The following is a 15542-nucleotide window of genomic DNA, read 5'->3' as shown; positions in this document are numbered from 1 at the left end:
CCACATCATAGTCATTACCATGAAACAGCCAAACTATATACAAGAGACCAGAGAGCAGTGGACACGCAGCTCCTCTTCTGTGTACAGCCAAGGACAGGACCACCTGGTGCTGTCCACACACTGCCCAACCTCGGGCGGCTGCTGCCCACTCACACCCCCAGGTCTGAGCTGCTCCAGGGCCACGGCTGCACATGCATGATCTCTGCCCACAGGTCGGGGGTGGGGGAAGCCAACCCCCAACAGTCTCCAGGTCAACTCCTCATCAGCGTGCGCGCTGAGATATTTCAGAAAGTCTGTCCCCACAGGCACTAGAGGGGGCTGAGGGAGCTCCTAAGTGCCCACAAGCCCTGCTGCTCCTCTCATCCATGCAACTTCTGGAGCCCCTGTGGGGCTGTGGCGAGGGGCAAGTTCTGCGACCTTGCAGCATAAACCAGTCAGGAGAGAGCACGCATCTTCATGCAGCTGAGGGACACAGGCACACAGCGAGGGCTCCGGGAGGGAAGCAGCAGCGGCGGCTGTTCACCGGGACCCAGCACATGCAACACAAGCAGCACAGAACACGGCAGGGGCAGAAAAGAGACTTTTACTTGTTTTCCCCCAGCAGTCCCGGAATAAGCAAACCATGGCCACCGGCCCTTTGTGCTCAAAGGCTCAAGGCAGCAAGGGGCTGAGTGGGGCACATGGGCCGGGGCTCGGGGGTCGGGCTCAGGTGTGGCTCTGCTGGGACGGCAGCATCGCATTCCGCCAGGCTGCGCGGCCAGTGGGCCAGGAGCCCAGTCCACAGCTAGACTCTGGCAGCTGGTGAACAGGGCGTCTCCTGGGCCAGCACGCCGTCTGAAGTGCTGCCTTCTTGGGCCGGGCTGGTTTTCAGGGGCTGGGCATTCATTTTCCTCTTCTGATAATAGCTGTTCCAGTGACTCACCTGCCTGCTCAGGTAGAAAGCAGGCAGGCAAATTCAGTTCTTGGGTAAAGAAGACAAAACCCAACCAGATAAAAGAGAGAAAAGGAAGTGGTCCTCTGTCAGCTGAGCTGTGGCAGCTTAAGTCTATTCACGTCCTGCGCTGTTCTCTCTTTGGCTGAGTGATAAAGACAGCCACAGTCGTCCCAGGGTCTCCGGATCTTGGCGTTCTCCTCTAAGGATGAGCAGGGAAGGGAGGACATCTATTTGCTCCTCGGTCAGGATGGGGATTGTGGTGGTGCAGGGAGGACAAAAGTTCAGCCCTTTCTGGCAGACCCTGGATGTTCTGAGCTGGATGCCTGAACCCCAACCTACTTCTCTGATTCTTGTGGGCAAGAAGAGATGAAAGAAGGAAAAAAGAGAAAAGGAGGAAAAAGAGGTACAAGGAAGGAAAAGGAAGAACCAACTATAAACACATCACCTCCAGTGAACTCCTGACATGGTGAAAGTCATTCTGCCGTTCCCAGGTACTTTCTGCCCCTTGGGGCAGGACAATGCCAACTTCCTTGGTTATCTACAAGACCCTGGTGACCAACTCTGCCAGCCTCCACTCCCTCTCCTCTGTCTCGTGCAGAACAGATGGTGGTCAGGGACCCGGTGGCCTTCTGGATGCACGCTGCCGCAGCGCTCCAAGATGCCGAGTCTGGGGGATACTTGAGCTCCCCTGCCCTTGAATGGGGAAGTCTGCTCCAGGAGCCTACGTGGCAGGTTCTTGGATGCCCATGAAGTCAAGTGTCCCCGGGTGCTGATTCATTCTTGCTTGTAATCCCCCAGCCGGGCAGCTGTGGTCCTGCCTGCTGCCGGTGGATGTGCGCGCTGACAGAGCCGCAGCAGAATGCTTTGTCTAAAGGCTCCTGGGCTCCACGCTGCCTGCTGCTGGCTCCACAGTCCTTGCTCACTCTCGTAATGTCTGGCCCTCCCCTTCCTCCCCTCCTCACCCTCCCCCTTCCAAGCTCAGGAAAATACATCAGGGATCGGACATCACATCGGAGCAGAAGCAACTGCTGCTGTGGCTGCTGAGGGAGAAGGAGACAGCAGCACTAGCGTCAGAGCGAAATGACAGATTTCCCAATAGCTGATGTTGGCTGCACAAATGCCTATGAAGGGCGGAGATGTGAAACTTTACCTCTAGCTCCAGGGGCTGGAAACAGCTTGTCAGGAAGAATAGAGAGGGACTGCTCCTAGAGCTTTGTTCGACAGTTCCCAGGACAGCCAGGAGAGGACAGAGGAATGACCAGACCCAAAGGGCATAGCCCACAGGTAAGTGACCCCCCTACTTGCCACTTTAGGAATGACTGTGCTTCTCATAAAAACAGGCAATGAAATAAGGCCGTTACACTTGATGTTCCTTAGGTGAGTATACCAAACAAATTGGGGACAGATTTCTCTTGGGGCCTGTTAGAGCCCAGGGGAAGTGCCCCACCCCAGAGCAGGCCACTCACACTCTGGGGGAGGAGAGCAATGGCCAAGGGCAAGGGGGAAACCAGGGCCAAATCCCAAGTACAGATGGAGATGGGCCAAAAAGATAAAACAGGTACAGGGACACAAGTCCAGGGACCACACGTCACCCTCTAAATATGCTGGGATATACTGGTATCCCAATAGGCTGTAGATGAGCCCTGGAAAAGAGAGGGTTCTCATCAGGCCCCGGAAGGATCCTGCTTGACCAGCTACTCAATACCTAACATGGATGGCTTTATCAGAAGACAGCCAAGCAAGTTCTCTTCTGCTTGATGGAGAAGGCCTTTGTTGACAGAGCCAGAGTGGCCTGGGCCAGTGGGAAGACATACCGTCCTGGACTCCTGAGAATGGGAGTCGGCACAGGGATGAGTTAGCTGTAAACGCTTCTGTTTGGGATTCAGCTAACTAGCTCCAGTGGTGGCAGCCCAGGGGCCCGTGGCCCTAAAACAGGACTGAGACTCCAATGCTGTGGTCGTGCCCTTCGGCTGGGGGGCGCAGGTGTCTCTGCAAAACCAGGGATGCTGAGCAATCCCACACTTGGTGCAGGGCTGCCTGCTGGAGGGCCTGCTCCTCCTCTACCCAGGCTAATCCCAGAGCCCAGATCTTTTCTCCCTGATCCTGACGCCCAACCCAAGGACAATCTGAACCCTGATACTGACCAGTCAAAATAAACAGTGATTCCATTCTGGTCCAAGTTGAAGACGGTACTCCCTGAGATCCTGGGGAAAGCCCCCTCCTGACCCATCAGACAGGGTTCACGGGCAGGCCTGAGCCCATCCTCTCCACACTTCAGCACCTGGCAGTGGTGCAGACACAGCAGCCTGGGGCTCTGCAGCCCGGGTGGATGAACCCTCTGTTTAGGTGGTCCCCCACATGTGCCTGTTCTGACTTTCCCAAGCTGGACTATAGAGGATGGTCCAAGAAAACGAGTACTAAAACAAGACTGAGTGCTGGGATCCAAAAACCCAAGGATAGAGACAGACTGCCTCTCAACACTCATATGGGTTCATGGGGGACAAAAACTGGTAGGTGGGGCTGGGCATGGTGGCTCACGCCTGTAATCCTAGCACTTTGGGAGGCCGAGGCGGGTGGATCAGGAGGTCAGGAGATCGAGACCATCCTGGCTAACACAGTGAAACCCCGTCTCTACTAAAAACACAAAAAATTAGCCGGGCGTGGTGTCGGGAGCCTGTAGTCCCAGCTACTCAGGAGACTGAGGCAAGAGAATGGCGTGAACCCAGGAGGCGGAGCTTGCAGTGAGTGGAGATCGCCCCACTGCACTCCAGCCTAGGCGACAGAGCAAGACTCTGTCTCAAACAACAACAACAACAACAAAAATAAAACAACAAAAAAAACTGGTAGGTGGGATCAGACAGGAGACCAGATGTCACGGGAAGAGCTCAGCATTAACCCTTCCAAGGGGAGGGCTCTTCCCGAGGTGCTGCCACATCTCCCAACTTATCAAATCCAAGAGGCAATGGCTGTTTCTGACTCACAACTCTCAAGCGCATGCAAGTGATTTTGGCTCCTGCTCCTTGGACACAGAAAGCAGAAAGCATCCTCAATGGAACTGACTGCTATCCCTCCCATCCCTGTGGTCAAAGCACAGCTTTGAAAATGGTAACAGTGTTTGTCTCAGTCCTGAACATCCATTTCCCGCAAACACTCGACCCTTGGAAAAGCCTGCAAGCTACAACAGAGTGTGGGATGGCTTGACTGAGTGTAAGCAACAGATCCTGAAAACAGATCCACAAATTTAGCCAGGAAAGCCACCTCTGCAGACTCCAGCATAATCCAAGACCGACGAAAATGGACCAAGCTCAGCTCAGCCCTCTCTGCTAGCACCCAGGGAAACATTGCTGCTGGAGGAATGGTGGCTCTGGGAACCAGGACTGAAAACTGTGGAGGGAGCCACGGCCAGTGAGCAGAAGCCTCTGTTCTCTAGATTTCTCGATATGAGTAAGTAATGATTTCATGGACAAAAGGAACACAGGGCCAGCTGTGGTGGCTCACACCTGTAATCCCAGCACTTTGGGAGGCCTAGGCGGGCGGATCACAAGGTCAGGAGTTCGAGACCAGCCTGACCAACATGGTGAAACCCCATCTCTACTAAAAATACAAAAATTAGCCAGGCATGGTGTTACATGCCTGTAATCCCAGCTACTCAGGAGGCTGAGGCAGGAGAATCGCTTGAACCCGGGAGGCGGAGGTTACAGTGAGCCAAGATTGCGTCATTGCACTCCAGCCTGGGTGACAGAGCGAGACTCCGTCTCAAAAAAAATAATAAAATAAAAAAAAATTAAAAAAATCTCTTTAACTGAAGTATTTTTATCTACTACTCATTCACAGCAAGCCTGTGAGGTTGACACTATTATCCAAAGGTTGCAGATATGGGGTGAGGGGTGCAGAGACATTAAGTGACTTGCCAAGACACACACGTCTCTAGAGCCAGGATTTGAACCCAGGGCTGTGAGGCTCCAGAGCCCAGCCTGTCCCCACCAGGCCCCGTGGTCTCTGATGTTCCTTTCTCCCTGATGTGCACACTCAAGCCCACCCATCAGACTTCCTGCCCAGGGCCACAGAAGCCCATGGAGGAACCAGAGGTGTCATTTGAGACTGACAGGTCAATCCCGGATGGAGCCTCCCAAGTGAGCAAGAATTTCCACCCCTTCAATGCAGAGAGGCATTTCCATGAAGGTGAAGACAGGCCAGGCTCCCGGCTGGGCTGCTTTCAGCCTGGATGCCCCGGTGCCCGGACCATCTTCGGATGCTTGGGGGAAGAGGTGTGAGATCTGCATCTTTAAGAGCATCTCACCTGAGAAAGCAACATAGCACAATCCTATCATCAGATAAAACAGCTCAGATGGCCTCCCCATTCCCTGTTTTCAAACAAAGAAAACAGAAGCTGACCTCACTACTAGGGCTTAGAAAAGAATGACCAAAGTAGCAGTGATACAGTGTAAGAATGGTAAGTGACGAAGTAAACTGAGTCAGGCACAAGGAGCTGTGGGAAGAGGAAACAGCACAGTCAACCCTCCCAGGCAATTCACATGCATGCTACGAGTCTGAGACCTCTGATCTAACCCAGGGCTCTGCCACCATCACAGATGAGACTCTTGAGAGCCATCTCGGAAGCTGCAGAGACCAAGGCTGAGGTGCACTCCGATTTAAGCCCATCTAAGAAAGCCCATAAAATAATGAATAAGTGACAATTGTTGATCTAAAAATTTTTCCTAATAGGCAGCTTAAAATTCATTTTGTACCTTTTCCCCTCCCATATGTAAAAGAAGTCATGGCTCTAAAAATAACAGCAAGATGGGGCTGTCTAGGTATTGGAGATTGTGAATTATAGGAGCATGACGTGGTCTGAAGCTGACCTCTCCCACCCCCTGAATGTCTGTCTTCTGTGTTAGAGGAAAGCCTGAGCCAGAAAAGAGCCAGACTGCCGGTTTCTGTGGGGAAAATGGCCACTTGGTACGGTACCTGAGATCTTCTGCTGTTCCTGAGAAAAGTCAATCCCTTCTCCAATAGAACTCATGATTTTCTCAATCTGAAATGGAAGAAACAACAAAGAGCAGAGGCAGTCAGGCTTGGGCTAAACGTTACCAGCTCACCACAGCGCCAATGGGGGCTGACCTCCAGGTCTCTTTCAGATGCTTCCCAGGACCAGTACTAGCCTGCAAGGTATCAGGACTCTGCTGCTCAGGTCTAAGAGAGGCCTTCTCTGGCCCCAGCCCACAGGGTCTGATGTACTGCTCTGAAGGGAGTGAGATGGTGACAGTCTGGGTTTAGCTGCTAGAAATACCGAAGAGCCTCCCTTTCAAGGCATCTCTATTTCACTCCCCAGCAGTTCTCCCAGACCAGCAGAGACTGGGGAGAGGCTGCAATCACAGGCCAGACCTGGCCATTTCATTGCTCACACTAGAATTTCAATTCCATGAGAGTGAAGACTTTGCCAGCTTTGTTCCATGCTACCCTGAGTGCCTAGGGTAGTGCCTGGCAAATCATAAGCCTTCAACAGATAACTGATACTGTATGACCACAAGCTCTGGGGAGTGAGGATGATTTCTAGAGCACCTGCACACAGAAACCTCTGGGAAGGAAAGGTGAGGCAGGCACTTCGGCCCAAATGGAAGGCCTTTTGCTTCTTGGAGTCCAGCAGTCCTGGATAGAGCTCTGCGTTCAGGAGATGAGACGGGACACAGACACCTGTCCCTCTTCTGGACCACAGCAGAGAAAGCTAGTCTCAAAGCATCCAATGGCTCCAGCACTGCCCCCAGTATGGACCACCTGTCCCAGCCATCTGGCCTTGGCCACTATGGGCCAGATCCAGGCCCCCTTCCCCAGGAAACCTGGCCAGGGGCAGAACTAGGCAGTGGGGAGCAGCCACCTTCTCTTCTTCCCCTCCTCTTCCTTTTTGGGTTGCAGTGATAATGAGCTCATTCACTGCTCTTTTTCCAAAGAAATAAAAGAGGACCTTTTGTATCAGGGCTTGGATGCTTTTTCCTCTAAGTGCAAGTAAGGAGCCTGGGTCAGACAATTGGAAAAACAATTCTCCAGCCAGCCTTCAGCTGGCAGACAAAGCCGTGCATCTGACACCCAGCAGAAGAGCACAGAGCAAGCGCCACCTCTCCTCGGGCAGCCGGGGGCTCGGGGTATCTTCCTCCAGCCACAGAATGACTGCTGGCTCAGGCTGTCACCTGACTGCCTGTTAACCAGACTGCAAGCTCCTTCCCTGAGCTCAGCAAGGAAGAGGGAAACAAATCTGACCCCTGGAGCAAACTGAGGGTGTGTCTCTAAACACTGGCCCCAGCAGCCCAGAGGCACGGGGAGGAAGGATAGTGTCAGAGCAGGCTGGCTCTGCCCCTTGAAGAAAACGCCTCCCTCCACCCCCATCTCTTTCTCTGGCCATGTCTGTTCCAAGTGCTGCCTCCTTCAGCAGGGGCAGCATGATACAAGTGAAACTCCCTGGACCTCCCAAAGCTTCCATTTATTTTTATTTTTATTCTTCTTTTTTTTTTTTTTTAAACAGAGAAGAGGTCTTGCTGTGTTGCCCAGGCTGCTCTCAAACTCCTGGACTCAAGTGATCCTCCCACTGAATAGCTAAGACTCCTGAATAGCTAAGACGACAGGTAGGTGTCACCATGCCTTGCTATTTTTTATTTTTTATTTTTTTTTTTTGAGGCAGGGTCTTGCTCTGTTGCCCAGGCTGGAGTGCAGTGGTGTGATCACGGCCCACTGCAACCTTGACCTCCTGAGCTCAAGTGATCCACCCACCTCAGCCTCCCTAGTAGCTGGGACTATAGGCGTGCAACACCACAGCTGGCTAATTTTTTTGTTATTTTTTGTAAAGGCAGGGTTTCATCATGTTGTCCAGGCTGGTCTCAAACTGTTGGACTCAAGTGATCTGTGCACTTTGGCCTCCCAGAGTGCTAGGATTATAGGCATGAGCCACTGTACCTGGCTATTTTTTCTTTTTTGTAGGGATAAGGTCTCACTACGTTGCCTGGGCTGGTTTCAAACTCCTGGGCTCAAGTGATCTTCCTGCCTTGGCCTCCCAAAGTGCTGGGACTACAGGTGTGAGACACCGTACCTGGCAAGCTTCCATTTAAAATGGATAAAAATGAGGATGATACTGCATTTGTCCAGGGTTGTGTGGATTAAAAGACATCATGTACATAAAGCACCGGGCTGAAGGTCTAGCTCACAGTAAATGCTCAATAAAAGGTTAGTTTGCTTTCCACTTCCGCTCTGTTGTCCTCTGAGTGCTCTAGCCCAGTGAAACCTATTTTTAAAGTTGTAAAAATATTTTTACTTACACTTATTTTTTGATACATTCACATGATTCAAAATTCAAAAGATACAAAATGTTATTCAGAGAAGTCTCCCTTACCCCTCTCCCAGTTGCCTCTCCCTCATTCTATTCTACTCACACGCAGAGCTCACCACTGTTGACACCAATGAGGGTTGGCATCAAGCGTATATTATTTGCCTTGTCACCCACTGGGCCTGGCACATGGTAAATAGACAACCTATTGAATGAATCTGTGAATGAACCCAAGTGTAGTTTCCATTTCTTTAGAGTCTGCACTGGAAAAGCTGTTCTCCATGGCCATGCAGCGTGCTAGGAAAGGAAAGGGCTGAAATGGTGGGGTGACTCCAAGGAATCCTTTGAAATAAAGTCATATTATATATTTCATTATCACCATAATCACTTAACATCTGAAGCCCCAGCTGGCCTGTCCAATCAGCATCCCTTGGTGGTATAATTTGTGAAATTTTGCCAAAGGGCCTTTTGGCATCAGAGTGAACAGAGTTGAGCACCCTAGCTGCTTCTCTGCTCTGCTCTTTCCTGCTTGCCCCAGGAGTCACCCACTAGTCAACTGACATAGGCCAGCAGAAGCCCAGGTTTCTTTCCTTTTCTTTTTTTTTTTTTTTTTTGAGACATGGTCTCACTCTGTCACTCAGGCTGGAGTGCAGTGGCACAGTCATGGCTCACTGAAACCTTGAACTCCTGGGCTCAGGGGATCCTCCCGCCTCAGCCTCCCAAAGCGCTGGGGTTACGGGTGCCTGACCCAGAAGCCCGGGTATCCATGTGAGGTGTTCCAGACTGCAGACCGGCTGAGATGCTAATGGATGCTCTCAGAACGATTTTGCCCAGGCTAGGAAGTTGTTCTATTGTTCTGTGAACTGCCGTGGCTAAGTCAAGCTAAGCTGGTTCTAGTTCCAGAAAAACTCAGGGTCCTCGGCAGTGGACTCACAGCCTGTAACCCTGGACTCCTTCCTCAGCAACTGGAACCTGTCTTGGTGGAAGCTCAGGGCCAGGAGGGACATGGCAGCGAAGAGGTCCTGTTTGGGCAGAGATTGGCAGGTCCCCACCCTGGCACCACAGAGTGTCTGGAGCTGTGGTCTGCCCCAGTCCTCAGCCTGAGCTGTGGAGACAGGGAGGAGGCGGAGCTCATCTTCTCTCCTTGCCTCAAACTCACCCTCATGGCCCAGAATCAGCAGAGAGGAAATATGATCATTTTAGTCTAGACAAAGAAGAGCGTTCAGACACAGCAGATATCATTCTGATCTACACACTTCATGCAGTTTAACCTCCTAGGCTTGAGTTAAAAAACAATCTGAACAGGCAGCTTTCCCAGAAATGTTCTGCATTTCAGGGGAAGAGGCAGGTTAAATGTAATGGACGGACACCATTTCGTGTTCTCCTCTTTTTCTGTGGTTTTGGATGAGTGACATTTTTGGAGAGAGATGAGAAATGGCCATGCTTCCTTATTACTGACTGAAAACTTATACTCGTGTTTGTTAATATAAGGACTTGCAAGTTATCACCATAATGGACTCTTGTCTTCAAAAAATGCTTGGAAATACTCCATTTTCAGAAAGTTTTCAGGACGACTCTGTTTAGACTATTTTTCCCTGCCAGGGCTGTGTAAAATGTATTCCCCATATGGCTGAAAACAAGAACAAAAACAAACACTGGAGATACTGCTGCTCAAGCCATCTGACATCTGCTTGTTTAGACCACAGGATTCTGGCTGCCCACGGGCTGGTGATGGGAGGTGGAGCTCTGTATGGAGAGTCTCCATCCCCCATTACCAGGCAGCAGAGCCATGCGGATGACACCCAGCTTTTTAATAAATACTGGGAGTTGAAGGAGGGGGAAGAAAGAGTTTTGATGGGTCTTCTGTGTGCCAGGAAGTGTGCTGGGCACAGGCGGACCTCAAGCTTTGGTGTAACTTGGCTCCCTTTCAGGAGGCGGTGCAAGTCATGGCTGTGTGCAGGGCTACCACATAGGGCCAAATATCAGGACAGCAGGAATCCGTCTGGTCAACATGTCTTTCGCTGGGGCCCCATGTAGAGGAGGATGGGAAAGGAATCACTTTCCTTTCACTTTCCTTTGGTGTAAATGGGAGCATGACAGAAGTTTCTGCAACTGAGTTGGCTCCTGACATCAGACACTCCCTCCCAACACCCTTTCTGCTGCCTGGGAGCTGTTGGTGCCCTAGGACCCCCTGCCAGTTGGAAAACACACATCAGTCTCCTTAGGCCTGAGCCACGGGGCGGGAGACACCTTCCACCTCGCCTCTTCCACTCGGCATTGATGACCTTATTGGCCCAGAAACACCTTCTGCTTTGCAGGATTACTTCCCTGATTGACTGTTTAATGGTGTGTCCCAGAGACACTAAAGAACCATTCAGGGTGAGGACCCTGCACCATGCTGTTTTCTTTAGATCCCACCGTATGCCTTGTACACAGCTAGCACACTGGTGGTGTTTGATGACAAACGTTTGTTAGCTATCGCTAATACACTGGTCACTTTTACGCTAACAGGGGAAGGGGGAAAGGCAGCAAACACTCTCCCTTCTGGACCAGTCTGAATTCTCTAACTCCCTTTCCCTCCTCATTTTTACGTTTCTCTGACTCTCTGAGTTGCTGGCACAAGGCTGACACTCCCCCCAAAGCACCTCACACTCCACAACTTTCAGCTGATCCCTTCTCTGAGCAATCCTGCAGAGCCTCGACTCACAGCCAGGCAAACTTATTATCCTACTTTTCATGTGAGGAAACTGAAGCTCTCCTCCATGGGCACTCCCAAACTGCCCACAGAGGGCACCACTCTCACTTTCGCAGGTGCCATTGGCAGCCGAACCTGCTTCCTGGTGCAGGGGGGCAAAGTGGCAGACCCTCTCCTCTGGCTCTGGCTCGATGGCCTTGCTTGGACAGTGCTCCTCCTTCCCAGGAGCAGGGGGCTGAGCGACTGAGCCGCAGCCTCCTCAGCCTCACCAGATGCTGTGTGCCGATCCCATCAGGCGACTGCTGACGTCAAAATCGGTTCCTTAGGCTGTGCAAAGAACCCTAAAGACTGCTGACAGCTGCACTCTCAGGCCCAGAAACCACATAAGAATTCATCACCATCTCTGTCTTCTGCCTCTTAGCAGCAGACAGGCTCTCAGCCTAGAGTGGGCTTTGATTTCACATCTGAAAAAGGGTCACTGGCCAGGGTCTGGGTGATTTTTTTTCCTTCTCCTCCCAGGCTGAATTGCGCATGGCCTCAGGAAAGGCAAAGACGGATTGAAGTAAATTATTTGTCCTGATTTTCTAACCTTGTCAACTGCTTTTAGGAGAGGGAGGCAGAATGGGGTGGGGGAGGGGAAAGGCGCATGGCAGGGAATGAATAACTATCTGCCAGCGGGCTCAGGGCTGTCCTTGCCGAGGCGACCAGACATGGCCGCTAACAATGAGGAACTCCCTTTTCCACAGGGCGGGCTCAGTCTCCACTTCAGCTGTGTCTCACAGGGGGGCACTCAGGTTGTTACCATGTTTATTGCCGTGTCCCCCTACTTCAATCCCCTTTACATCGTCACCTTCTTTTTCAACTCCCCTTTTTCTACTAGGCTGAGAGACAACAGAGCTGTTTTGTTTCAAAAGTGCTTTGTCTTCCCTGACAAAGGCTCCAATTAAAGCCTGCCTTTTGTCTTTGCACCAGGCTAGGCTGGTGGAGAGAGGAAAGCCAGGGAGCTCTGGCTTCCAGAGCGTGGTCTAAGGCTCTAACCTCCCACCTGCCCCCTCATTTTTGTCTTTCCTATACCTCTTGGGTTGCTGATATTGGGTCTTGCTCCCCAAAAGCACCTCATACCCCACAACTACCAGCTGGCCCTTTCCGTGACCCAGAGGTCAGGGCTTAGGCCCACAACTGCAACTTGACAGAAAGGAAATACATGGACATGACATGAACATGACCGGGAAGAAATACATGGCCCTGACTTGACATGACATGAAGGAAATACACGGAACCAATACTTGCCAAATGACCTTCTCATACCAGAACAGCCTACTGTAAAAGTTATCTTTTACTCAAAGCGCCAAGAAACTGCTGAAAGAATAAAAAAGTTGGGAGCCCTAGATTCCAATTAACTTTATTATTGCTTGCCACATAACTCTGGGTTATATGCCAAGTACTGGCTTTAATAAGTGGGACAAGAATCTAAAAGATTAATGAGGATTATGTATTTGGGTTCTAGTTCAATGTACACAATCTACTTTCCATCCAGGAGCAGGCTTATTTTTTGGCATGGTGGGGAGGGGTGAGGAGGAAGTACACAAACCTCAGAAAGCCTGCAGTTACCTAAAAACACTGGTTAATCTGCCACTTGGTCCTTCGGGCACCCCCACCAGCCTACAAGTAACCTTCTCTCGGTCTGTTCTTTCACAATCTGAAAGTCATTACGGCACACTGCTGGTCTGGCTATGGATAAAACCAGGCCAAAGAAAACATCCTAAACTTCCACTCAGAATCAATTTCCTTAGCAGTGTGGCCAGGGAAAGGGGTCTTAGCTCCTCAGATTCTACAGGGGAACACCTGTCTTATAACATCAGGGTGGTCAGATGTAGGATTCTGAGCACCAAATTATATATACTTAAGGTTTAAAAATACATACATATATACTTAATACAAATACACTATCAGGATCCATCAGCTGCCTTGAGATTTCCTGCAGTTTACCACTCCTAATTACCTCTGAACTTGCAAAACAAGAAGAAGGTGGATAAATGAAGTTGACAGAGTCCCTAGACTTCAGTTTAAAGCACTAGTTAAAACCTTTCAGATAAGACATACAAAAGAGCACATGCTGCAGTGATTCCATTTATATGAAGTTCTAGAATAGGCAAAATTTAGAGTGGAAAACTACCAGAAGAGGCTGGGTGAGGACTGGCTGGCTAAGGAAGGCACTAGGGAACTTTCTGGGAGTGACAGTAATGTTCAGTATCTTGATAGGAATTTGGGTTAGACAAATGTATGTATTTATTAAAACTCATAGAATAACAGACTTAGTGGATTTCACTTCGTATAAATTTTACCCCCCCACCTCCAAATAACTATAAACAAACATCGAACTCTAGTTAATCATATACACGTTAAAGTGTTTGGGGATGAAAGTACTGATGTCTGCAACTTACTTTGAAATGTATCAAAAAATAACATGATTGCTAAGTGCACTGAGGGGTAGAGAGATGGATAGATGCAATAAAGCACGTACAGCAAAATGCTAATTATAGAATCCATGCCCTACGTGGTGGATATTCAGGGATTCACTACTCAAATCTTTCAAGTTTTCTGTAGTTTGAAAAGTCTCATACCGAAATACTGGAAAAATCTTTCAGATCAGATCTTTCAGAGGATAATAAATTGTAAGATTAACACTGGTCTGAGTTTCATTTGTGATGAACTCTGCTCAACATGCTAATAAGCAAAGACATGCCCGAGAGGCGAAGGAAACAAAGAGAAAGGAATGTGGGAAAGTCGATGGCACCATTATTCCCTGTCACAAAGCCTTCTGGGTTAAGGGCTCTCAGCACAGCTTCTGTGTTGTGGTGTGGCTTTCTCTATTCTGGAACCCAGGCTAACCCCAGTCTTGACAGTCTGAAAACTCAATTATCAGTGTTCCCAGGATGAGTAGACCCTGGGAAACTGGCTCATATTAATCAGGGTCAAAAGAAATTGATCCCTACATCTTTAGCACGATAAGCAGCACATTAGAATACTCAGCTAGTAGAGTATGTTTGTATCCTCTGTCTCCTGAAATCAAATAAAATTAGAAAATCAAATACACCTCCAAATTCTGGAGTATGTGAAAGCTGTGTGAACTACATTGAAGGCTCATTCATCTTTCCTGAAAATAGAATTCATGTGCTCACAGCAAGGTCGACCACCGACCCTGAAAGCACTTTTGTTCAACAATGTGAAAACTCAAGACTTGCAGGGTGTTAGGTCCTGGGCTGGGTTCTTTCAGTGGTGTCCTCACTGCACTAGGCACTAGCTGACTGCCCTCCTGGTGATCCAGTTCCTCCTCACAAGCACCCTGGCGGGGAGCTAGCATTCTTCCCACTTTAAAGAAGAGAAAAGCAAACATGAGAAAATCAAAATAATGTCCATGGGTCACAGCACTAGCCATATGTGGGCACTGCTCAATTCATTATCCACCTAATTCATGGTGTCCAGCTTGTTTCAAGCCTCGCTTTCACTCTATTAAAGCTCAGCGTAGGATTTCGAATGTACTGGATCAAGAACATTGGAAAGGCAGTGTGTAGGGGTGGAAAGAACAAGGACTTAAGAATTAAAAACTTGAGTTCAAGTTCTGGTTCTGCCACCTAATTAGTTGTGGAACCTTGGACAAGTCATTTAACCTTGTTGACTTTCAATTTCCTCTTCTGTAAGGTGAAAAAAAGTCGTCACTCATGGGATCATTGCTATGGGCAAATGGCCTGACTTCTCTTCCTTAAGATTCAGTTTCCTCAAACACAAAATGCACATCCCAACAGAGGCCTGATATAAAGATCTGAGACAATGTACAAGAGGTCTGAGTGCAGCCTTGCTTTCAAGGCAGGGCTCTAATGAGGAGTTAATTTATTATGACAGAAGTCTGAGCAAACTGTGCATTGCCTAAAAGACACAGTTTTGGTGTAATTCATTCATTCCCTGAGTGACATCATCCTAAAACGCAAGGTTCTTGCTGCTGTAAGCATGGATGGTGAGATCTGTTCCTCCTCCAAAGGCAATGCCTGTCTGCCTCTGTTGCTGAGGGATTTTAGTCCCTGCCATTTCCCGGGGCCATAGCAGGAGATACTGTGCCTGTTTCCCTCCGTAACTTGACCAGATGCCAGCCTTACTTACTCTGGGAAACATCTGTAGTCCTCGTAAAACCACAGATGCCAGGCAAATAGACCACACCACCCTCCTCCCTTGCACGTTTCAGTTTACAGCGATTAGACAGGGCTTGTACTTGCCATTCACATTCATCTGGTTCCAAAATAAACAAAATTCTATCTAAAAAACAAGTTAATCAAAACCCAGGTTCCTTTGTTTTTTGTTGTTTTGTTTTAAAAGATACACCAGAGGGAAAGGGCTTCCTTCTGGCAGAGAACGCTTAGAACATGTTGTGTGAACAACAGCTCACTTCCTGGACACTCAGCTGGAGGCAGCTTCTCCTTTCAGGACAAAACGTTTTATGTGAGGGAGTGACGCCTTTCTACAAGGCAGCTCTTGGGGCGCGAACCAAACCGGAGGATCCAAGACAATACCAAAGCGAGGAGAGGGAACAGGGTCTCAGCTCAGGC

The 15542-nt window shown here is 49.6% G+C and overlaps 1 protein-coding gene across 8 annotated transcripts in view; it reads right to left on the bottom strand.

The window, feature by feature from the left end:
• The window catches only part of ANKS1A (ankyrin repeat and sterile alpha motif domain containing 1A), a 204557-nt gene that overhangs the window by 28748 nt on the left and 160267 nt on the right, over positions 1-15542 (bottom strand). For 6 of the 8 annotated variants that reach the window (XM_030802657.1, XM_030802656.1, XM_030802653.1 and 3 more), the window contains one exon: positions 5903-5969. In XM_030802657.1, coding sequence (XP_030658517.1) covers positions 5903-5969 — 67 coding nt within the window. Of the gene's footprint in view, positions 1-18; positions 3503-5902; positions 5970-15542 lie in introns of those variants that run through there. The other 2 variants (XM_030802658.1, XM_030802660.1) reach the window with 2 other exon arrangements.

This window comes from Nomascus leucogenys, chromosome 22a, assembly GCF_006542625.1.
Source record: "Nomascus leucogenys isolate Asia chromosome 22a, Asia_NLE_v1, whole genome shotgun sequence".
NCBI lineage: Eukaryota > Metazoa > Chordata > Mammalia > Primates > Hylobatidae > Nomascus > Nomascus leucogenys.
This window is presented reverse-complemented; position numbering and strand designations above follow the sequence as displayed.